This window comes from Saccopteryx bilineata, chromosome 2 (genome assembly GCF_036850765.1).
Source record: "Saccopteryx bilineata isolate mSacBil1 chromosome 2, mSacBil1_pri_phased_curated, whole genome shotgun sequence".
Taxonomy (NCBI): Eukaryota; Metazoa; Chordata; class Mammalia; order Chiroptera; family Emballonuridae; genus Saccopteryx; species Saccopteryx bilineata.
This window is the reverse complement of record NC_089491.1, coordinates 255,841,495-255,859,150: the sequence shown is the minus strand read 5'-3', so window position 1 is coordinate 255,859,150 and position 17,656 is coordinate 255,841,495. Positions and strand designations below refer to the sequence as shown.

The 17,656-nt window shown below is 46.4% G+C and overlaps 1 protein-coding gene across 5 annotated transcripts in view; it reads left to right on the top strand.

Moving 5' to 3' along the window:
- DEPDC5 (DEP domain containing 5, GATOR1 subcomplex subunit) overlaps positions 1-17,656 on the top strand; it is a 114,265-nt gene that overhangs the window by 88,974 nt on the left and 7,635 nt on the right. For all 5 annotated transcript variants that reach the window (XM_066260057.1, XM_066260056.1, XM_066260055.1 and 2 more), the window contains 6 exons: positions 4,376-4,530; positions 6,639-6,716; positions 7,524-7,656; positions 9,078-9,186; positions 10,453-10,677; positions 16,340-16,509. In XM_066260057.1, coding sequence (XP_066116154.1) covers positions 4,376-4,530; positions 6,639-6,716; positions 7,524-7,656; positions 9,078-9,186; positions 10,453-10,677; positions 16,340-16,509 — 870 coding nt within the window. The remainder of the gene's footprint in view (positions 1-4,375; positions 4,531-6,638; positions 6,717-7,523; positions 7,657-9,077; positions 9,187-10,452; positions 10,678-16,339; positions 16,510-17,656) is intronic.

Sequence of the window (17,656 nt, the reverse complement as noted above, 5' to 3'; positions counted from 1 at the left end):
CCTGCAGGCACACAGGTTGGAGGCCCTTGGGGGTGCCTGTTGTGATTGGTGCTCATCTCCAAAGTATTCCTGGCAGAGCCCCCTCCCTCACCCTCTCCCAGTTTGTGCGTGTGGGAAAGTGGGAGGAGACTGGTGATTGGTGTTGCTGGTCAGAGTTTGTTTGTCTAATTAACTAACTGCCAGACTTTATTTAGATTTCACCAGTATTTAATCATTTCCTGTTTCAGGATCCAGTTCAGGACCCCACATTGTATTTAGTGGTCATGTTTCCGGTCTTCTCTGATCTGTGACAGTTTCTCAGTCTTTCCTTGTGTTTTGTGACCTTAATAGTCATAAGAAGTTTTGCTCAGAAGTTTTGTTTATTAGATTTTCTCATGTATTTGTTTTATCTTATTATTTGTCTGTTTATTTATACTGTATAATTTCTCCAAATCTAGATTGGCCTGATGTTTTTGTCATGGTTAGACTAGAATTATGGGTTTTTTAAAAGAACACCTCAGAGGTGAAGTACATCTTGTCACATTGTATTTGGGGTACACAAGGCTCACACATCACTGGTGACATAAATCTTCATCACTTGGTGATGTAATAATATTTGCCAGTTTTCTCCAATATGAAGTTACTATGTTTCTCTTTCTATACTAGATTGAAATCTATACTAGCTTTAGTGAAACAAGTCATTAAATCTAGCCCACTCACAAGAGGATGGGGAGATTAAACCCTCCTCCTGGAAGAGGGAGTACTGTATTGCATAGGTTAAATTAAATCCTCTGTGAGAAAGATCATAAACAAGGTTTCTAAGATGAAATGCATTCTAGACCGAACACTTCCTCCACTTGGCTTTTTCCAGGCCTCTGTGTGAGAAGACTACCATGCTGTCCATCTAGCCTTCCTTGTCTCTGTTTTCCACTGCTCTTATTTCTTTTTATTTTTTTATTTTATTTATTTATCTATTCATTTTTAGAGAGGAGAGAGAGAGGGAGAGAGAGACAGAGAGAGAGAAGGGGGGAGGAGCTGGAAGCATCAACTCCCATATGTGCCTTGACCAGGCAAGCCCAGGGCTTCGAACCGGTGACCTCAGCATTTCCAGGTCGATGCTTTATCCACTGCGCCACTACAGGTCAGGCTTGGTCTTATTTCAAAAAGTTACTTAAGGTGAATTATGAAAGTAAACACAAACTCCGGAATAAAAATGTGACTAGATTTTTACATTTGGGGGAAATTCAGTAAAAGAAAAAATATAATAGAACATATGTGAGGTCTCATTAAAATACCTAGAATTTCATGCTAAATTTACCTTAAACTTCCTAGTAGCCGAAGAAAAGTAGAAAACATTTGTTGCAGGATTCAGAGAGTTCTTAAGATGAAGATAAACCAGTTTACCAGGAGAAGCATAACTTTTCCTGCTATGAAGATCTAAACAAAATGCCTTTCTGTGCAGCCTGTTGAAAGATGGACATTATGTGATAGAGAGCAGGGGTCAGGAAATGGACAAATATGGCCTACCATCTGTTTTTATAAATAAAGTTTTGTTGGAACAAAGCCATGCCCATTTGTTTACATTGTCTATGGCTGCTTTTGTGCTTTTTCCTGCAGAATTGAGTAGTTGCCACAGGCCGTACAGCCCACAAAGTCTAAAATATTTACTATCTGATTCTTTATGGAAAATGCCAATTTCTGATTAAAAGGAGAGCTCCTAACAACATCTCTACTAAAATAAAACTGCAGAAATGATGTAAATGTTGGTAACATCTTTTAGTTTAGGCTGTTGGGGAAGTTCTGAGGGTGCAGTAAGTGAGAGAGAAAACCCTGTTACAGGGATCTAGAAGGCAGCATGGGAGAGCCACTCTTTTGTGCCTAAGAGCTGGGTTCAGTCCCCCATTAACTTTTTCTAATTTAAAATTGTAGTGTTGTACCCGTTCTGAGTCTCAATGGTTAGAAGCAGATGGTGATTGGTAACTTCATGCTGCCTCTTGCTGTATTTCTCCATGTATTTATGGTGCTAGCAGAGTCTCTGTGGGGTTTTTTCCTTCAAAACATTGAGCCTGTTGCGGGAGAGCAAAGTGGTTCTTTCAGAAGTAGGGGCAATTTTGCTTCCCAAGGGCCATTTGGTAATATCTGGAGACAGTTTTATGCGTCACAAGTTGAGTAGGGGGAGTAATAAGAGGAGTGTTACTGGCATCTTGTGGGTAGAAGCTGAGGCTGCTGCTCTATATCCTATACAGCAGTGGTCCCCAACCTTTTTTGGGCCATGGACTGGTTTAATGAGAAAATATTTTCACGGACCGGCCTTTAGGGTGGGACAGATAAATGTGTCATGTGACCGAGACAAGCATCAAGAGTGAGTCTTAGACAGATGTAACAGAGGGAATCTTGTCTTTTTTTTTTTTAAAGAACTCTATTTAATTTTTTTTAACTTTATTCAGTTATTTTTAGAGACACAGAGAGAGAGAGAGAGAGAGAGAGAGAGAGAGAGAGAGAGAAGGGAGAGGAGCAGAAAGCATCAACTCTCATATGTGCCTTGGCCAGGCAAGCCCAGGGTTTTGAACCGGTGACCTCAGCATTCCCAGGTTGACACTTTATCCACTGCGCCACCACAGGTCAGGCCAAATCTGGTCATTTTTAAAAAATAAAACATTGTTCAGTCTTAAATATAAATAAAGTGGAAATAATGTAAGTTATTTATTCTTTCTCTGCAGACCAGTACCAAATGGCCCACGGACCGGTACCGGTTCGCGGCTCCGGGGGTTGGGGACCACTGCTCTACAGGACAGCCTCCCACCCAGAGTTACCTGCCCCCAAGTGCTGAGGTTGAGACACCTTGTCACAGAAGGAGCAATTTTTATATCATCTAACAAAATATCTGATAAGTCTTCGTGCTGGCAGTACTCAAGTACTCCTAGTCCCACATAAGAGGGATTTTTTAAGGAAAATGCCAATTTCTGATTAAGAGGAGAGCTCCTAACAACATCTCTACTAAAATAAAACTGCAGGAGTGATGTAAATGTTGGTAAGTCCCACATAAGAGGGACTAGGAGTCAAATTTTTCCAGGAATGCTCTGGAAAGCTTACCATTCTCTCCAGATATTTGCTGTGGGTGCGCCTTTCCCAGTAAGCAGATCAGTCCTGCCCTCCGGGAGCTATAAAGGGAATGAGACAGATATGACATCAAAATCCATCAGCTGGCCCTGGCCGGTTGGCTCAGTGGTAGAGCGTCGGCCTGGTGTGCGGAGGACCCAGGTTCGATTCTTGGCCAGGGCACATAGGAGAAGCGCCCATTTGCTTCTCCAACCCCCCCCCCTTCCTCTCTGTCTTTCTCTTCCCCTCCCGCAGCCAAGGCTCCATTGGAGCAAAGGTGGCCCGGGCACTGGGGATGGCTCCTTGGCCTCTGCCCCAGGTGCTAGAGTGGCTCTGGTCGCAGCAGAGCGACGCCCCGGAGGGGCAGAGCATCGCCTCCTGGTGGGCGTGCCGGGTGGATCCCAGTCGGGCGCATGCGGGAGTCTGTCTGACTGTCTCTCCCCGTTTCCAGCTTCAGAAAAATACAAAAAAAAAAAAAAAAATTAGCAGCTACAGGAGAGGGTCATAGAGGTCCAAACGGGAGAGAAAGATGGCTTCTGTTTGGGGGCTGGGGCAGAGCAATTCAGGAAACATTTTATGAAGGGAGCAGCATTTGAAATGGCCCTTTGAGACTAATGGGTGTTTAGCCTTGACTTTGGGGAAAGGAATCTTAGGGTGGTGGGGCATATAGACAGGATTAAACATGCAGGGTTTGGTTTGGCTAGAAATGTGCACATGCGTGAGTGGTGGGTGGTACAGCAAGGTCATAGGTCAGGGCTGTTTGTGCAGGACCCTCAGAGTCCTGCGAGTTGTTCTTTTGGGGAGAATTGAAAGATTTCAGAGTATCAGAGCGATGGGATTGGAACTGCCCTTTAGGAAGATGAAAATGGAGATGGACCGCAGGTGAGGACTGGGTGTGACAGGGTGAGCCCCGGGAAGCGGAGGGTGCCTGCTGCCATACTCACCTGTTTGTCTCTAATTGTGTTCTCTCTCCCTCCTCCCAGTCCCCTCACAAGGAATGCTTGTGACTTTTTTGCTTTCTATGAAGGTTTTTCTTTAGTGTAAATCTTGTGGTTTGAGTTAGATGCCAGAGCTATTTGTCTGGTCTGGGCATTTACTGTGGATGGTGGCCTCTCAGCCTTGGTGTAGAGCGCAGTATTTCCATTGCTCTGACAGAACGCAGCTCCATAGCTGGGCATGGTCCCTAGATCCCCACCGAGGACCAGCCAGGACTGGGCATGAGAGAGGAACAGAAAGGATTACAAATGTAAATAGCCTTAGAGCTTTTTGTTTGTTTCAATTTTAAAATCTCCTATAGGTATCTGTGGACCAGACGGCCATCCCGGTGTTGGACAGCAGCAGTTTGGGGATAAGCACGGGCCAATCTGTGGACAGAAGCAACAGCCAGACCTTTGGGAACTCCCAGAGCTCAGGGGAACAGAGCTTCATCTCTGCAAACCCCAGTGACAGCAGGTAAGATTCAGGACGGCTAACTGTGCCCCTGGGTGGGCGGTGGTCTAACCTCAGAGTCTGCAGAGCCTGGGAGGCTGGAGTACTGACTGCTGTGGGTGATATCTGTGAGCTGTGGCTAGTCAGTTCTTACCAGTACCCATTTGCTGAGGCTAATGTTCTCTGCCCTGCCTTCCTCACAGGACAGCGAGGAGGTTCCCACAGAGGCGCAGAGCAGTGTCAGTCGCCATGCAGGGGTGGACTTTGGGAAGGGGGCCCAGACCCAGTCTGACCTGTTCAACGTGACCCCCTTGGCATGAGGCCTTGCCTGTAATAGTGTGAAATTAAGTAGATAACACTTGTGGAAATGAACAAATAGTGAGTGAGTCACTATTTGTGACCAAACAGAGCCATACTGTTCCTACTGCTGAGAATCCGGAGGATAAAGAAGCTGGACCTCATTTGCTTGAGGAAGTGCCATGGCTTTTTATCCTGTTGACAAACCTGAGAGACTTCTTTTTTATTTTCTTTGTTTTATAATAATCTGCCCAGTCTGTCCTTGTTTCCTTACTGCACTGACTGAGCAGCCCTTGGCCAGGGGGTCTAAGAAGCCTCAGTGTTGCATACCTTCCCCTGAGAGCAGAGGGCCTCTGCGGCAGGGGCCTGGGGCTGTCAGTAGTCTCTTGGTTTCCTTTTTGTCGCACATTGGGTGCCGGTTCTTCCCAGGTCTCACGCACTGTACCTCATTTGTACTGGCCCGTAGAGATGATCAGTTCAGAGGCACAAGCAGGCCTGGACTTCTCTAGTCTGTCGTCTTCCCAGGCTCCAATCCCCACTGAGCCATGAAGGAGACTGGAGGGGCTGCCTGGTTCACAGGAAGGGAGTGCGCTTCTCCGCTTCCCCATTGCTCACCAAGGTAGGGTGGCAGGTTTTCTTCTGCTTTTGGAAGAAAAGAGGAACTGGGGATATTTAAGCTGGAGATGAGAAGACCAAAAATGACAGAAATCAGGATCAATGACTGAAAGTTAGAACAGGCTCCATTTCATGGTGAAGTTTCACTAGCAGTTGGTGCTCCCCCAGGGAAATGGGCTGCCGCAGAGGAGCAGGGTTCTGTGCCTGTAAGGATATTCACACGCTAGGACAGCCTCCTCTCCAGACCCCTGCAGTGGGGGCTCAGGCATTCGAAGGAAGTTCACTTCCAGGGTCTTTAAAGGCTTTTTTTAGCCCTGAGATTCTGAAGTGCTCTTCTGGGACCTGGACCCTCCAAATAGGAAGGTCCTGGAAAGGGAGAGGTTTAAGGAGTTTGAGGAGATTCCAGATAACCCCAATTTGGTCTGGGAGGTAGCTGTATTATCTCCTATGCTCTGTAGTCTGGGATCACTTGCTGACTGTGAAGCATGTTTTAAGAGACTGGCATACCACTGAGAAAGAACTCGGGCAGCAAGAGATAGAAAGATGTGGGCTCTGGAGTCAGACAGACCTGGATTCGAATCTGGAGGCTGATGCTGCCCAGCTCTCTGATCTTCACCAGTTTCTTTAACATCTGAGTTCCAAAGGATTGATGCTATTGTTGTTATGTTTAGTATTGTTTGCCATTTTGGACTTTGTGGGTATCAGTCCCATGCTCAGTATTTTATACACAGTAACCTCACAGCAGCCCTGAAAGACAGGAATAGTATGGTCTCTGTTTTCCGGATGAAGAAACTAAGGCTGAGAAAAGCTAGAGAGAGGCCCTGCAGCTGGCAGGTAATGGTACAGGGATGCTATCGCCATGCTCTTAGACCTTACCTGGCGCTCCCGTGAAAGGCCTCTGGGGCAAACCCAGAATAGTCCAGGGAGAGTTCTTGGAAGTGGTCAGGCCTGAGGCAGATTATTAAAAGGAGAGGTGCCTATTAAAAATAAGCAATTGTGAACATAAAACCAGTTTGAATTTCTTTTATTTTTAACATACACACTTTGAAAGTAGAACCCCCCTGTAATCTAGCCCCAGGATGTATCTATCCACAGTTTGCTAGAATGCCTTTAGTATCAGTATTGTCAAAATTCCTAGCTCTGCAGAAGTAAAGGTCCTCAGATTTGTGCTCTTGACCGTGTGTGTGCCCTTTAGCTCTGCTGACCACTCTGTGTTGCAGCTCTCAGCAGCTGGTGGTGAGCACCTTGACATCATCCTCCACCCTAGCAGAGATCCTGGAAGCCATGAAGCACCCCTCGTAAGTGGCTTAGCACACACGATGCTGGGCAGCGTGGTTTGGGGGATTAATACCTGACTCACTAGCTGTGAGACCTTGGGCAAGTTACTTGACCTCTCTGATCTCTCTCTCTCTCTTTTTTTTACACAGAGTCAGAGAGAGGGATAGATAGGGACAGACAGATAGGAACAGAGAGAGATGAGAAGCATCAATCATCAGTTTTTCGTTGCGACACCTTAGTTGTTCATTGATTGCTTTCTCATATGTGCCTTGACTGCGGGCCTTCAGCAGACCGAGTAACCCCTTGCTTGAGCCAGCTAGCTCCCTTGGGTTCGAGCTGGTGAGCTTTGCTCAAACCAGATGAGCCCGCGCTCAAATTGGCGGTCTCGGGGTCTCGAACCTGGGTCCTTGGCATCCCAGTCCAATGCTCTATCCACTGCACCACCGCCTGGTCAGGCTACCTCTCTGATCCCTGAGACTTACCTTGTTTGTAAAATGGGATAGAAGTGGCTAAATCACAGATTTGATATAAGGATTAAATAAAATAACTATGTAAATTACCTAGTATAAGACCTGACAAGTATAGATATTCTCTAAATGTCAGGTCCTTTTTCCTTCCCCTTCTCCTTTCCCCCCATTACACCATTTTCTTTCTGTCATGGGGATTTCTCTGGGTCTAGAAATAGTGCCAAGAAATTGCACTATGGGGACCCTCACTTCCGATGTTAAGTGCTTTAGCACAAGTCCCTTGTTTGTCATCTTCTCTTTCTGCCGGTTGCCACCGTGCACACGCGTGCCCTGCTCCCCGCCCACTGTGTTGGAACTCAGGACAGGAGTGCAGCTGCTGTCTGAGCAGAAGGGCCTCTCGCCGTGCTGCTTCATCAGTGCCGAGGTGGTGCACTGGCTGGTGAACAACGTGGAGGGGGTCCAGACGCCGGCCATGGCCATCGACATCATGCAGGTGAGACGGCCACGGAATTATCCGCTCAGCCTGCGTGAAACCGGGGCCTGTCTCTGAAGGAGCCGCCCTTTCCAGAAACGAGGTCTGTAGGTGGGGGTGCGGATCTGTTTTTAATAAGTGTGAGGACTGTCTGGAATTGATGAAAAAGCAGGTCTTGCTCTGAAAGACACATACCTTGACTTAAAAATCTGGCAGAATTTATTGTCTGAACTGAAATATTCTGGAAGGAATCTGCACTTTTGAACCTGGGAGGAATCTCTGTGAAAGATTCGCAGGGAAAGCCGTCCCTCTGACTCCAAGTCCCGATTTCCCCTGCTTGCTCAGGATTCAAGGCTGGATTTAAGGCTGTGGCGCAGGGGCCTCCTGGTGCCCTGCACTTAAGAGAGTGAAGATTCTGTGTGCCTCTCATTCATCGCCCACCTCGACCAGGCTCCTCGAGGGCCACATTTTCCTGTGCATCGCCGTATCACCAAGGCTTGCCGTGTAGTTTGTACATAGCCCTCAGCAAATGCTTGCCGAATTTAATTACACTGTGCAGAACTGGAATTAAACTCCAGAGGCGAGGAATGGAAAGGTTGAGTTGCTGAAGCAGCCTCACCATCCTGCCCACACAGAGAAATCAGTACCATTTGCTGACCAGCTGGGTTGTCCTCACTGAAATGTGAAGTCACATTTCAATTATTCAGATGTAACTGATTTGAATAAGTACATGGATCTTCAGTTCTCCTTTGGAGGGTCTCAGCAGGCTGTTGTTCGTAGCCTTTGCCTGATTCCATTATACTACCATCTCCCTGAGAATTGTATTTCCTTGTTCACACAAGGAATGCTGCTATAGCATTAAATAAGCTGGAGGTTCACGTACCATCATGGATAAATGTTAGAAGCATGATGCTGGGTGACAATCCAATTTACAAAATGTGATAATGGTATTACACCCTTTATTTAGAATTTAAAATCCCATGAAAATACCTCATATTCTTTATTAACACATGTCTAGATAATAAAATTATTTAAAACATGAATGAGAATAACATTACACTTACCGTTCATTTCTGGAGAGAGAGGAAGAGGACTGGGACATTGGAGTACATGAAGATTTATTTATTTTTTTAATAAAAGGATCTGAAGTTAGTGTAGCAAAATATTAGATTCGTTGAAGTCGGATGGTGGTATGCCTGGATTTTCTTTATACTTCTATGTATGTTTGAAATATTTGATGATATCATAATATGCATTTATATTTTATAGTATAATCGGCACCAGGCACAACATTAAGCATAATGTGGTTATGGCTGATGAGGGTGGAGGGTAAGGTCTCCTTAGTGCCCTTTTCATTCCCTTGACTCCAGCACATGACTAAGGGCTGTGCCTCTAAGATTTCCCTCTGCAGGCATTCAGAGTTTCAATGTCTCTCCCTCTAGAAAATGCTGGAAGAGCAGCTCATCATGCACGCATCTGGTGAAGTCTGGCGGACCTTCATCTACGGCTTCTATTTCTACAAGATAGTCATGGACAAAGAGCCCGACCGAGGTCAGAGATGAGGCATATGCTGTTGCCCACAGCGACTGGTGTTTTGCCTGGTGACTTGCTCTTTCCAGTGACGCTGCTTCTTGAGCTTTTTGTGTTGCTTTGTATTCTAAGTTGACAGATCTGTCAACTTCCTTGAGCATTTGTATTTAATTTAAGGATACCTGGAGTGACAAGGTTTCTTAAAGCTACCGTTTGTTCTTGGTGAGAACAGTGTGGATGAAAGATAAACCTAAAAGAGGCCAAGGGACCTGGTGAGAGGTTTTTAACTGTTGCACCCCATCCCCCATTCCATACACCCACCCCCCTTTTCAGTGCAGGTGTTTCTGAGTATGACATGACGGACTCTAACCTATAACAGCACTTTCTGCTTACTGGGCCTGCAGACTCCATTTCTTTCATTAGGAAGACTATCAAGTCCTAGCAGGTTTTCCAAGACATATTTTAAGCCCTTTTTTTTTAATAAGAAAAAGTAATTCCTAAGAGGAAAGTGATTTCTAGCATGGCCAGAGCCAGCTTGCACAGTGCTGGAGGCAGCCAGAACTCAGACACATATCTCTAGTGCACCCCGAGCGTACGTACAGGGCTGCCAGTGACTTCCATCCTGCAGACGATGGCTTCTCCGCCTCTGGGTTTCAGGAGTCGTACGTCAGATGAGGCAGCCTGTGCCACTCGCTGTGCTCTCTTATCCAGAGAGCTGTCAGAAGTGGATCTGTGCAGGTCTTTCCCCTTGTAACCACTAGTGTGTCCATTGCCACCTCTTCCTTGAAATTTTAAGTTTGGCCACTATGTACCTATTTTACCTTCAAGTTGGAGAAGTCCCGGTTACCATTATATGCTGTGAAATGAGAGGTCTGAACCTGAGAATAAAGGATTTTTTAAAATTTGAAGTAAAGTTCACATAACATAAAATGAACCATTTTAAAGTGACCAGTTCAGTGGCATTTACTCCATTCACAGTGATGTGCCACCACCACTCTGTCTAGCTCCAGGCTGTTTCCATCACTCTGAATGGAAACCCTGCACCATCTGCAGTCAGTCCCAAACTCCTTCTCCCCCCACCCCCCAACCACCACCAATCTGCTGTCTGTCTCTAAAGATTGGCCTATTCTAGACATTTTATTTAAGTGGCATCATGCAATATGTGGCCTTTTGTGTCTGGCTTCTTTTACTCAGCATAATGTTTTCAAGGTTAATCCACGGAGCCTGCATCAGTAAGAAAATAGGCATTCTTGCTGAAGGTGCTTTCTCTCCCCTTCGCTTTCCCAGTGGCCATGCAGCAACCCACCACCTGGCACACGACAGCGGTGGACGACTTTGCCAGCTTCCAGCGCAAGTGGTTTGAGGTGGCCTTTGTGGCTGAGGAGCTCTTGCACTCCGAGATTCCTGCCTTCCTGCTGCCCTGGCTGCCCAGCCGGCCAGCCTCCTACGCAAGCAGGCACAGCTCCTTCAGCCGCAGCTTTGGGGGACGGAGCCAGGCAGCTGCGCTTTTAGGTGGGTCTCCGACCCAGATAGGGCCTGGGGCCGCGTTGGTGGGTGGCTGAGGGAGAGTGGCAGCCAGCCACGGGAACAATGCCTGGGAACCAGGATTAGAGCCGTGATGGCTATCACACTGACCCTCTGTCTGTCGGCAATCTGGGCTCCTGTGCTAGCTTCTGCTTTCTGAGCGGATATAGCTCATTATTGTCCCAGCCAACCAACAAACAGTGTTCAGCAGTTCTTATGTTAGGGCATGGTGCTGAACCTGCATGAACAGAAAACAGTAGACAATGTGGCCCCTTTGTCACATCAGGGGATGTGAGCTAGTCTCATTCCTGTCAAAGGCCTTCCCCAGGACTGCAGCATCCTAAGACCTCAGAAGAGGAAGGGACCTCAAGGGTGGTTCTTTCCAAACACTCAGACTGAGCATGAATCTCCCTCTGCCCTTCCTCCTCTCCAAATGTGCTTCCCCCATCAAGGGGTGTAAACTAGGACTTGTTCCTCGTCTCCTCGCCTTGTGCCGCTGTAAGGTAAGGGTGAACCCCTACTTACTGAATGATGGCGACCTCAGGAAATGGAGAACACTACCTCAAGGATGGCATGAGGGGCTGAGATATGAGCATCTTCAAAAAATGCACCTTTGGGCAAGGCAGCATGAGATTTATCTCAAAGTCAGGTTGGAGAGATCCTGAAAACCCTCTGGGAAGAAGGACGCAAAAGTTAAATAGCCTAAACTCCAGTGAAATTCCACCTTCTAGTTAGTTAGCTTATAACTGTCCAGCTAACTGGAATGCTACCTAGCTGGTGCAATGGTTTCTAGATCCTCAGATTCACTTGGATCCAGATGTGGTTTTGACCCTGCCTTATGCCCTCCTGCCAGTGTGTCGAGGACTGCATGTGAGAAGTGGAGGCAGGTGGAGGGAACAAAGCCACCGACGAGAGAAAAGCAGCTTCTCCTCCCTGTTACATTTCTAACTCTCCACCTCCCTGAAGTCTTCTGGACCAAAGAGGCCACACACTCCCTGTTAGCCTGGGATGCCCACCTCCAGCCTAAACCACCCAGGGCTTGATACCAAAGGTCTTTGTTCACCTAGAAGGGCAAAGCAGCAAGCTGGTGCATTTTATGCCACAAAAGGGCCTAGCAGCCCATTAGAAGCAGCAAATAAAATGGTAGGTAACCTGATGCCAGTGGAAAGCAAAAGCCAGTAGTCTAACAACAAAGAAAGATGGAGTCAGGAAAACCTAGTACTCATATAACAAGCCCAAGAACTCGTAAGGGCAGCATTAGTCATTCATTTCTAGTGCTGCATCACATATGGGAAGCTTGTCAAGAAACTAAGTTTTGCCCTGGCCGGTTGGCTCAGTGGTAGAGCGTCGGCCTGGCGTGCAGAAGTCCCGGGTTCGATTCCTGGCCAGGGCACACAGGGGAAGCGCCCATCTGCTTCTCCACCCCTCCCCCTCTCCTTCTTCTCTGTCTCTCTCTTCCCCTCCCGCAGCCAAGGCTCCATTGGAGCAAAGATGGCCTGGGCGCTGGGGATGGCTCTGTGGCCTCTACCTCAGGCGCTAGAGTGGCTCTGGTCACAACAGAGTGACGCCCCGGAGGGGCAGAGCATCGCCCCCTGGTGGTCAGAGCATCGCCCCCTGGTGGGCGTGCTGAGTGGATCCCGGTCGGGCGCATGCGGGAGTCTGTCTGACTGTCTCTCCCGGTTTCCAGCTTCAGAAAAATACAAAAAAAAAAAAAAAAAAAGAAACTGTTTTGCACCATCCCTCCCTGCCCCCCACAAATCAAGCTTATTTTTACTAGCCACATTTTAAAGCCCTCTTTTGCCTTACAGTTAAAAGTTAAGAATTTTCATCTGCTCAAAAGAACAAGCCTAAAAAAAAAAAAAAAAAAAAAGAACAAGCCTAAAAGCTAGGTGGTTTTAGAAGCATATGAAGAGATAGTTTAAAAGTCAGCACCCCACTCTCTTCAAGGTCATTTTCTAAGATAGAGGCACGAGTTGCTCTAAATAAATATTGGACTGTGTGTAGTGATACTTTATTTACCTGAGAGCTGAAGGAAGCACATAAGATTTCCAAAGAACCCAAATAAATGCCAGAAATTCAAGTGTCACCTCTTATAGTGAGTGTCCCTCAGACCAGGACCTTGAGCTGTTTGCTGTTACTGGGCTCTTACTAGTTTGGTTACATGTCATAATCAAGTACACCTCAGATTAGAAGCAGGTAATTAGGGGCCCCCGATGGCAGCAAATATACTAACATAACACATTTTAGAAAAATGTTTGGCAGAACAAATCTGTTAGATTTTGGCTCTTTTTAGGTGTGTAGGGGGGTGAATAACAGTTAATTAGTAAACTTCTTTCCTTTAAAGTGTTGGCTGAAAGGACTTATTCCGATGTCAGTTTCCTGTAGAATGTGCAAAACCATAGACAGGGCTTTCAGCCTTAGCACTACAGCTGTTTTGGACTGGACCATTCTTTGTGGTGGGGGGCTGTCCTGTGCATCGCAGCATGCTTAGCACCTCAGATAGCTGCTCATTAGATGCTGGTGGCATCCGCCACTACACCCCAATGTGACATGTATTTGTTGGATTCGCCGTATCTCCCTGTCCCAAGGTGAGTTAGGTCGGTTCTCATGGAACTCCAGTAGTGACTCAAGGAACTCACTGAAAGCTGCAGCTCAGCTGGGCTTACTCTTCTGTCAACATTACAAGCTTCTGGCAGCATTGCCCTGTCCGGTCTGACTCCTGAGCAGGAAGCCAGTGACATCTTAAGCACTTGGCTGAGCAGTGTACTTTCTTGGGCTTCCTCAGACCAGCCTGTTCAGAACTTGACATGCTAGTTGGAAGAGAAGAGATGTGCAAGGTCACTGCTGGTGTTTTGGGTGCCCTTTCTTTTGTGACCAGAGGCTTTTCACCTGCAGAGGAATACACAGTGTCCAAGATCAGAGAGCAAAGCTTTTTTCCTTTGATTTGGGCTAAATAAATGGTTACTCTGACAGCATCGTGCTTCAGGAACACAAGGCAGAGACAGAAACCAGTTTAAAAGAAACTCTTAGCATTGGGGCCACCAAGTTACTTAGCCTTAAGTATCACAGACAGCTCTAAGTAGTGTCTTTAGGAGTTATGGACAGGCCTTGGAATGAGCATTGGTGAGTTCATGGCTTAAGCTGGGAGGAAGAAAAACAGGAATAGGAAGAAAGGAGAGTTAACACGTGAGGGTGGCTAGAGAAGAACAGAGGCGGTGTCTGCAGCTCTCATCCATGTTTCATTGATCCTTAGCCCTCTGAAGCAGCCAGGCTGGCACTATCTCAACAAACAAGGAGCTGAACCAGGAAAGCTAAGACCATATTCTCAAGGGCACATGGTCAGTAAAAAGCAGAGCTTAGTTCTGACTGCAAATCAAGAATGCTTTTTATTTTGCATGTTCTGCTTTTGAGAGAATGGTCAACTATACCCCAGGCAGCTGGCTATCTTCTGCCTGGGTGCCATTGAGCATCCCAGCCATAGCTCTCCTGCCTCCCAATAATAGTTTGTTAAAATTGCTAAGGAGCTATTTTATCCTTACCAATGATAAAAGCCACTGAGGTCTTCTACCTGCAGAACTCAGAACTAAGCTGACTCCTTAAGATAAAGAAATAGGGCCTGACCAGTGGTGGCACAGTGGATAGAATATCAACCTGAGACACTAAGGAACCAAGTTCAAAACCCAAAGGTCACTGGCTTGAGCCTAAAGGTCACTGGCTTGAGCCCAAAGGTCACTGGCTTGGCTGGAGCCCCCCCTGGTCAAGGCACATATGAGAGGCAATGAACGACTAAGGTGCCACAACTCTGAGTTGATGCTTCTCATCTCTTGTCTGTCTATCCCTTTCTCTCTCAAAAAGACAAACAAATAAAAAAGATTAAGAAATGCATTGGGCCCTGGCCAATTGGCTCAGCGGTAGAGCGTCGGCCTGGCGTGCGGGGGACCCAGGTTCGATTCCCGGCCAGGGCACATAGGAGAAGCGCCCATTTGCTTCTCCACCCCCCCTCCTTCATCTCTGTCTCTCTCTTCCCCTCCCGCAGCCAAGGCTCCATTGGAGCAAAGATGGCCCGGGCACTGGGGATGGCTCCTTGGCCTCTGCCCCAGGCGCTAGAGTGGCTCTGGTCACGGCAGAGTGACGCCCCAGCGGGGCAGAGCATCGCCCCCAGGTGGGCAGAGCGTCGCCCCTGGTGGGCATGCCGGGTGGATCCCGGTTGGGCGCATGAGGGAGTCTGCCTGACTCTCCCCGTTTCCAGCTTCAGAAAAATACAAAAAAAAAAAAAAAAAAAAAAAAAAAATTAAAGAAATGCATTGGAGAGAGGTAGGGGAGAACCAGGGACTGATAATAATTGATAGAACTTGAAACTATGTCAACACAATAAAAATTAAAAAAAATGTTTATAGCAACCTGAGGTCTGGCAGTGCCCAGCCAAGCAGAGCAGAGCCCTGCTCTTTTCTGTACTTCTGAGCCTGTTCTAGGCCTTTAGTCTGGTCAGGAACCTGACTATATGATCCGTCTCTAAAATATCCCTCTCTAGGTTGTGTAGGATTTTTGAGCAGGAGTCCCAGATAGGATGAGCTAGTGTTTGATACTGACCTGGAATTTTTTAGCAACACACAGTTGATGGAACAGGGCATTAGGCTTCATTATGTAGTTTCATTTTTTGAGAAAAGATTATAGAACTGCTACCTTCCTGAGTTGAGATTTGAGTTCCTCTAATCTGTGGTCTGGGTTGCTAGTCCAGTTGTATCCCTTTGTGGGTCACTAGAATCAGAAGATCAGGAGTCCAGCCGGCTGAGGGTCTGACTCTGTGATACTGACTAAGTTATTTACCACCCATCTTGGCCTCTGTTTCCTTATCTAGAAATGAGAGGGTTGGATTAGATTGGGGGAGGTAAACTATGGCTTAACTGGTCAAATCTGGCCTGCCATCTGTTTGTTTGTTTTTGTTTTATATACTGCTCACAAAAATTAGGGGATATTTTATTGCTTCCTATTCATCTTGAAATATCTTTTAATTTTTGTGAGCAGATTAATACTTTTTATAGAACACTTCTAGGCTTGCAGCTAAATTGATCAGAAAGTAGACTTTCTATATACTCCCTGCCCCAATGAGCACACACACAGCTTCCACTATCAACATCTCCCACCAGAGTGGGGCATTTGTTATGTTCTATGAACCTACATTGACATCATTATCACCCAAAGTCTGTGGTTTACATTAGCGTTCACTCTTGGTGTGTACATTTTATGAGTTTTGACAAATGTATAATGACATGTACCCACCGTCATAGTATCATCCAGAGTAGTTTCACCACCCTAAAAACCCAATTGATTTTGTAAATAAAGTCTTATTGGAACACTGCCAAGCCCATCATTTGTGTAATGTCTGTGGCTGCTTTTGTACCAAAAGGGCAGAGTTGAGCAGTTGAAGCAGTCTCCATATGAGGCCATATTGCCTGCAAAACCTTAAGTGTTTATTATCTGGACCTTTATAGAAGAAGTTTGCCAACCCCTGGACTAGATGATTTCCAGGAAGCTTCTAGAATCTGTGATTTTTCTATTAGGTAATTCTGCAGTTTCATATCTGGTATTTGTTCTTCCTCCTCATATCACTCCTTTTCCCTCTCGGGGCCCCTTCTATATGCTGACATAGCTGCCACTGTCCCGGAGCAGAGGACCGTGACCCTGGACGTGGATGTGAACAACCGAACAGACCGGCTGGAGTGGTGCAGCTGTTATTACCATGGCAACTTCTCCCTGAATGCAGCCTTCGAGATCAAGCTCCACTGGATGGCGGTGACCGCTGCGGTCCTCTTTGAGATGGTAAGATGGGGCCTTGGTTCACCTTGCAGAAGGACGTGGTGGATGCTTAGTAGCAATTCATGGTACCTTTTTTTTTTTTTTTTTAGTTCATGCTTCCTATTATTACAATAACCTCTTTAAAAAATTTAAACAATAGTAAAAAATCTAAGCAGTCAGAAAGGGTGTAGATCAGAATTTCTCAGCCTTGGCACTATTGTCATCTAGGACTGTGTAATTCTCTGTGTTGGGGGGCTATCCTGTGTGTCGTAAGATGTGGAGCAACATTCTTGGCCTCTACCCACTTGATGGCAGTGGCACCCCTGCCTTGTGACAGCCCCAAATGTCCCCAGACATTGCCACATGTCCCCAGGGAGAGGGAACATTAACACCTTTGAGCACCCCTCCCCAGGAGAGATTCTCATCACAGGAACATATTTAAGGTCCACATTTTTTTTTCTTTTTTTTTTTTTAAGAGAGGAGAGAGAGAGAGCAAGGAGAGAGAGACAGAGAGAGAGAGAAGGGGGGAGGAGCTGGAAGCATCAATTCCCATAAGTGCCTTGACCAGGCAAGCCCAGGGTTTCAAACCGGCGACCTCAGCATTTCCAGGTCAATGCTTTATCCACTGCGCCACCACAGGTCAGGCTTTAAGGTCTACATTTAAAAAGACTGCCCAGTTCCCTGTCTTGCTCAGCTTGCAGAGATCACCAGCTCTTCCCCAGCTGGTTGACTGGGATGACCACTCCCTCTAGTCAGCGTTAAAACCCTTTCTACCCAGTAGGCTAAGCCTTCTCCTTGGAAGCCCTACCAGACAAGCCTGTCTCATAACAACACAACCATAACATTCACACATTCACACACTTATAGTTACCATTTAGCCAAAAGAAGAGTATTTACACTGTTCACAAAAATTAGGGGATATTTTATAGCTTCATATTCATTTTGAAATATCCCCTAATTTTTATGAGCATTATATTTGCTAAGAAGAATTTAGCAACTATCTTTTCAGAATACACGTTTCAGGCCTGGCAATGTAGAACAGTTGGTAGAGCCTTGTCCTGATACACCAAGGTTGCGGGTTCAATCCTCCATCAGAACACATATAAGAATCAAACAATGAATGCATAAATAAGTAGAACAACAAATCAATATTTCTCTTTCTCTTTCTTCC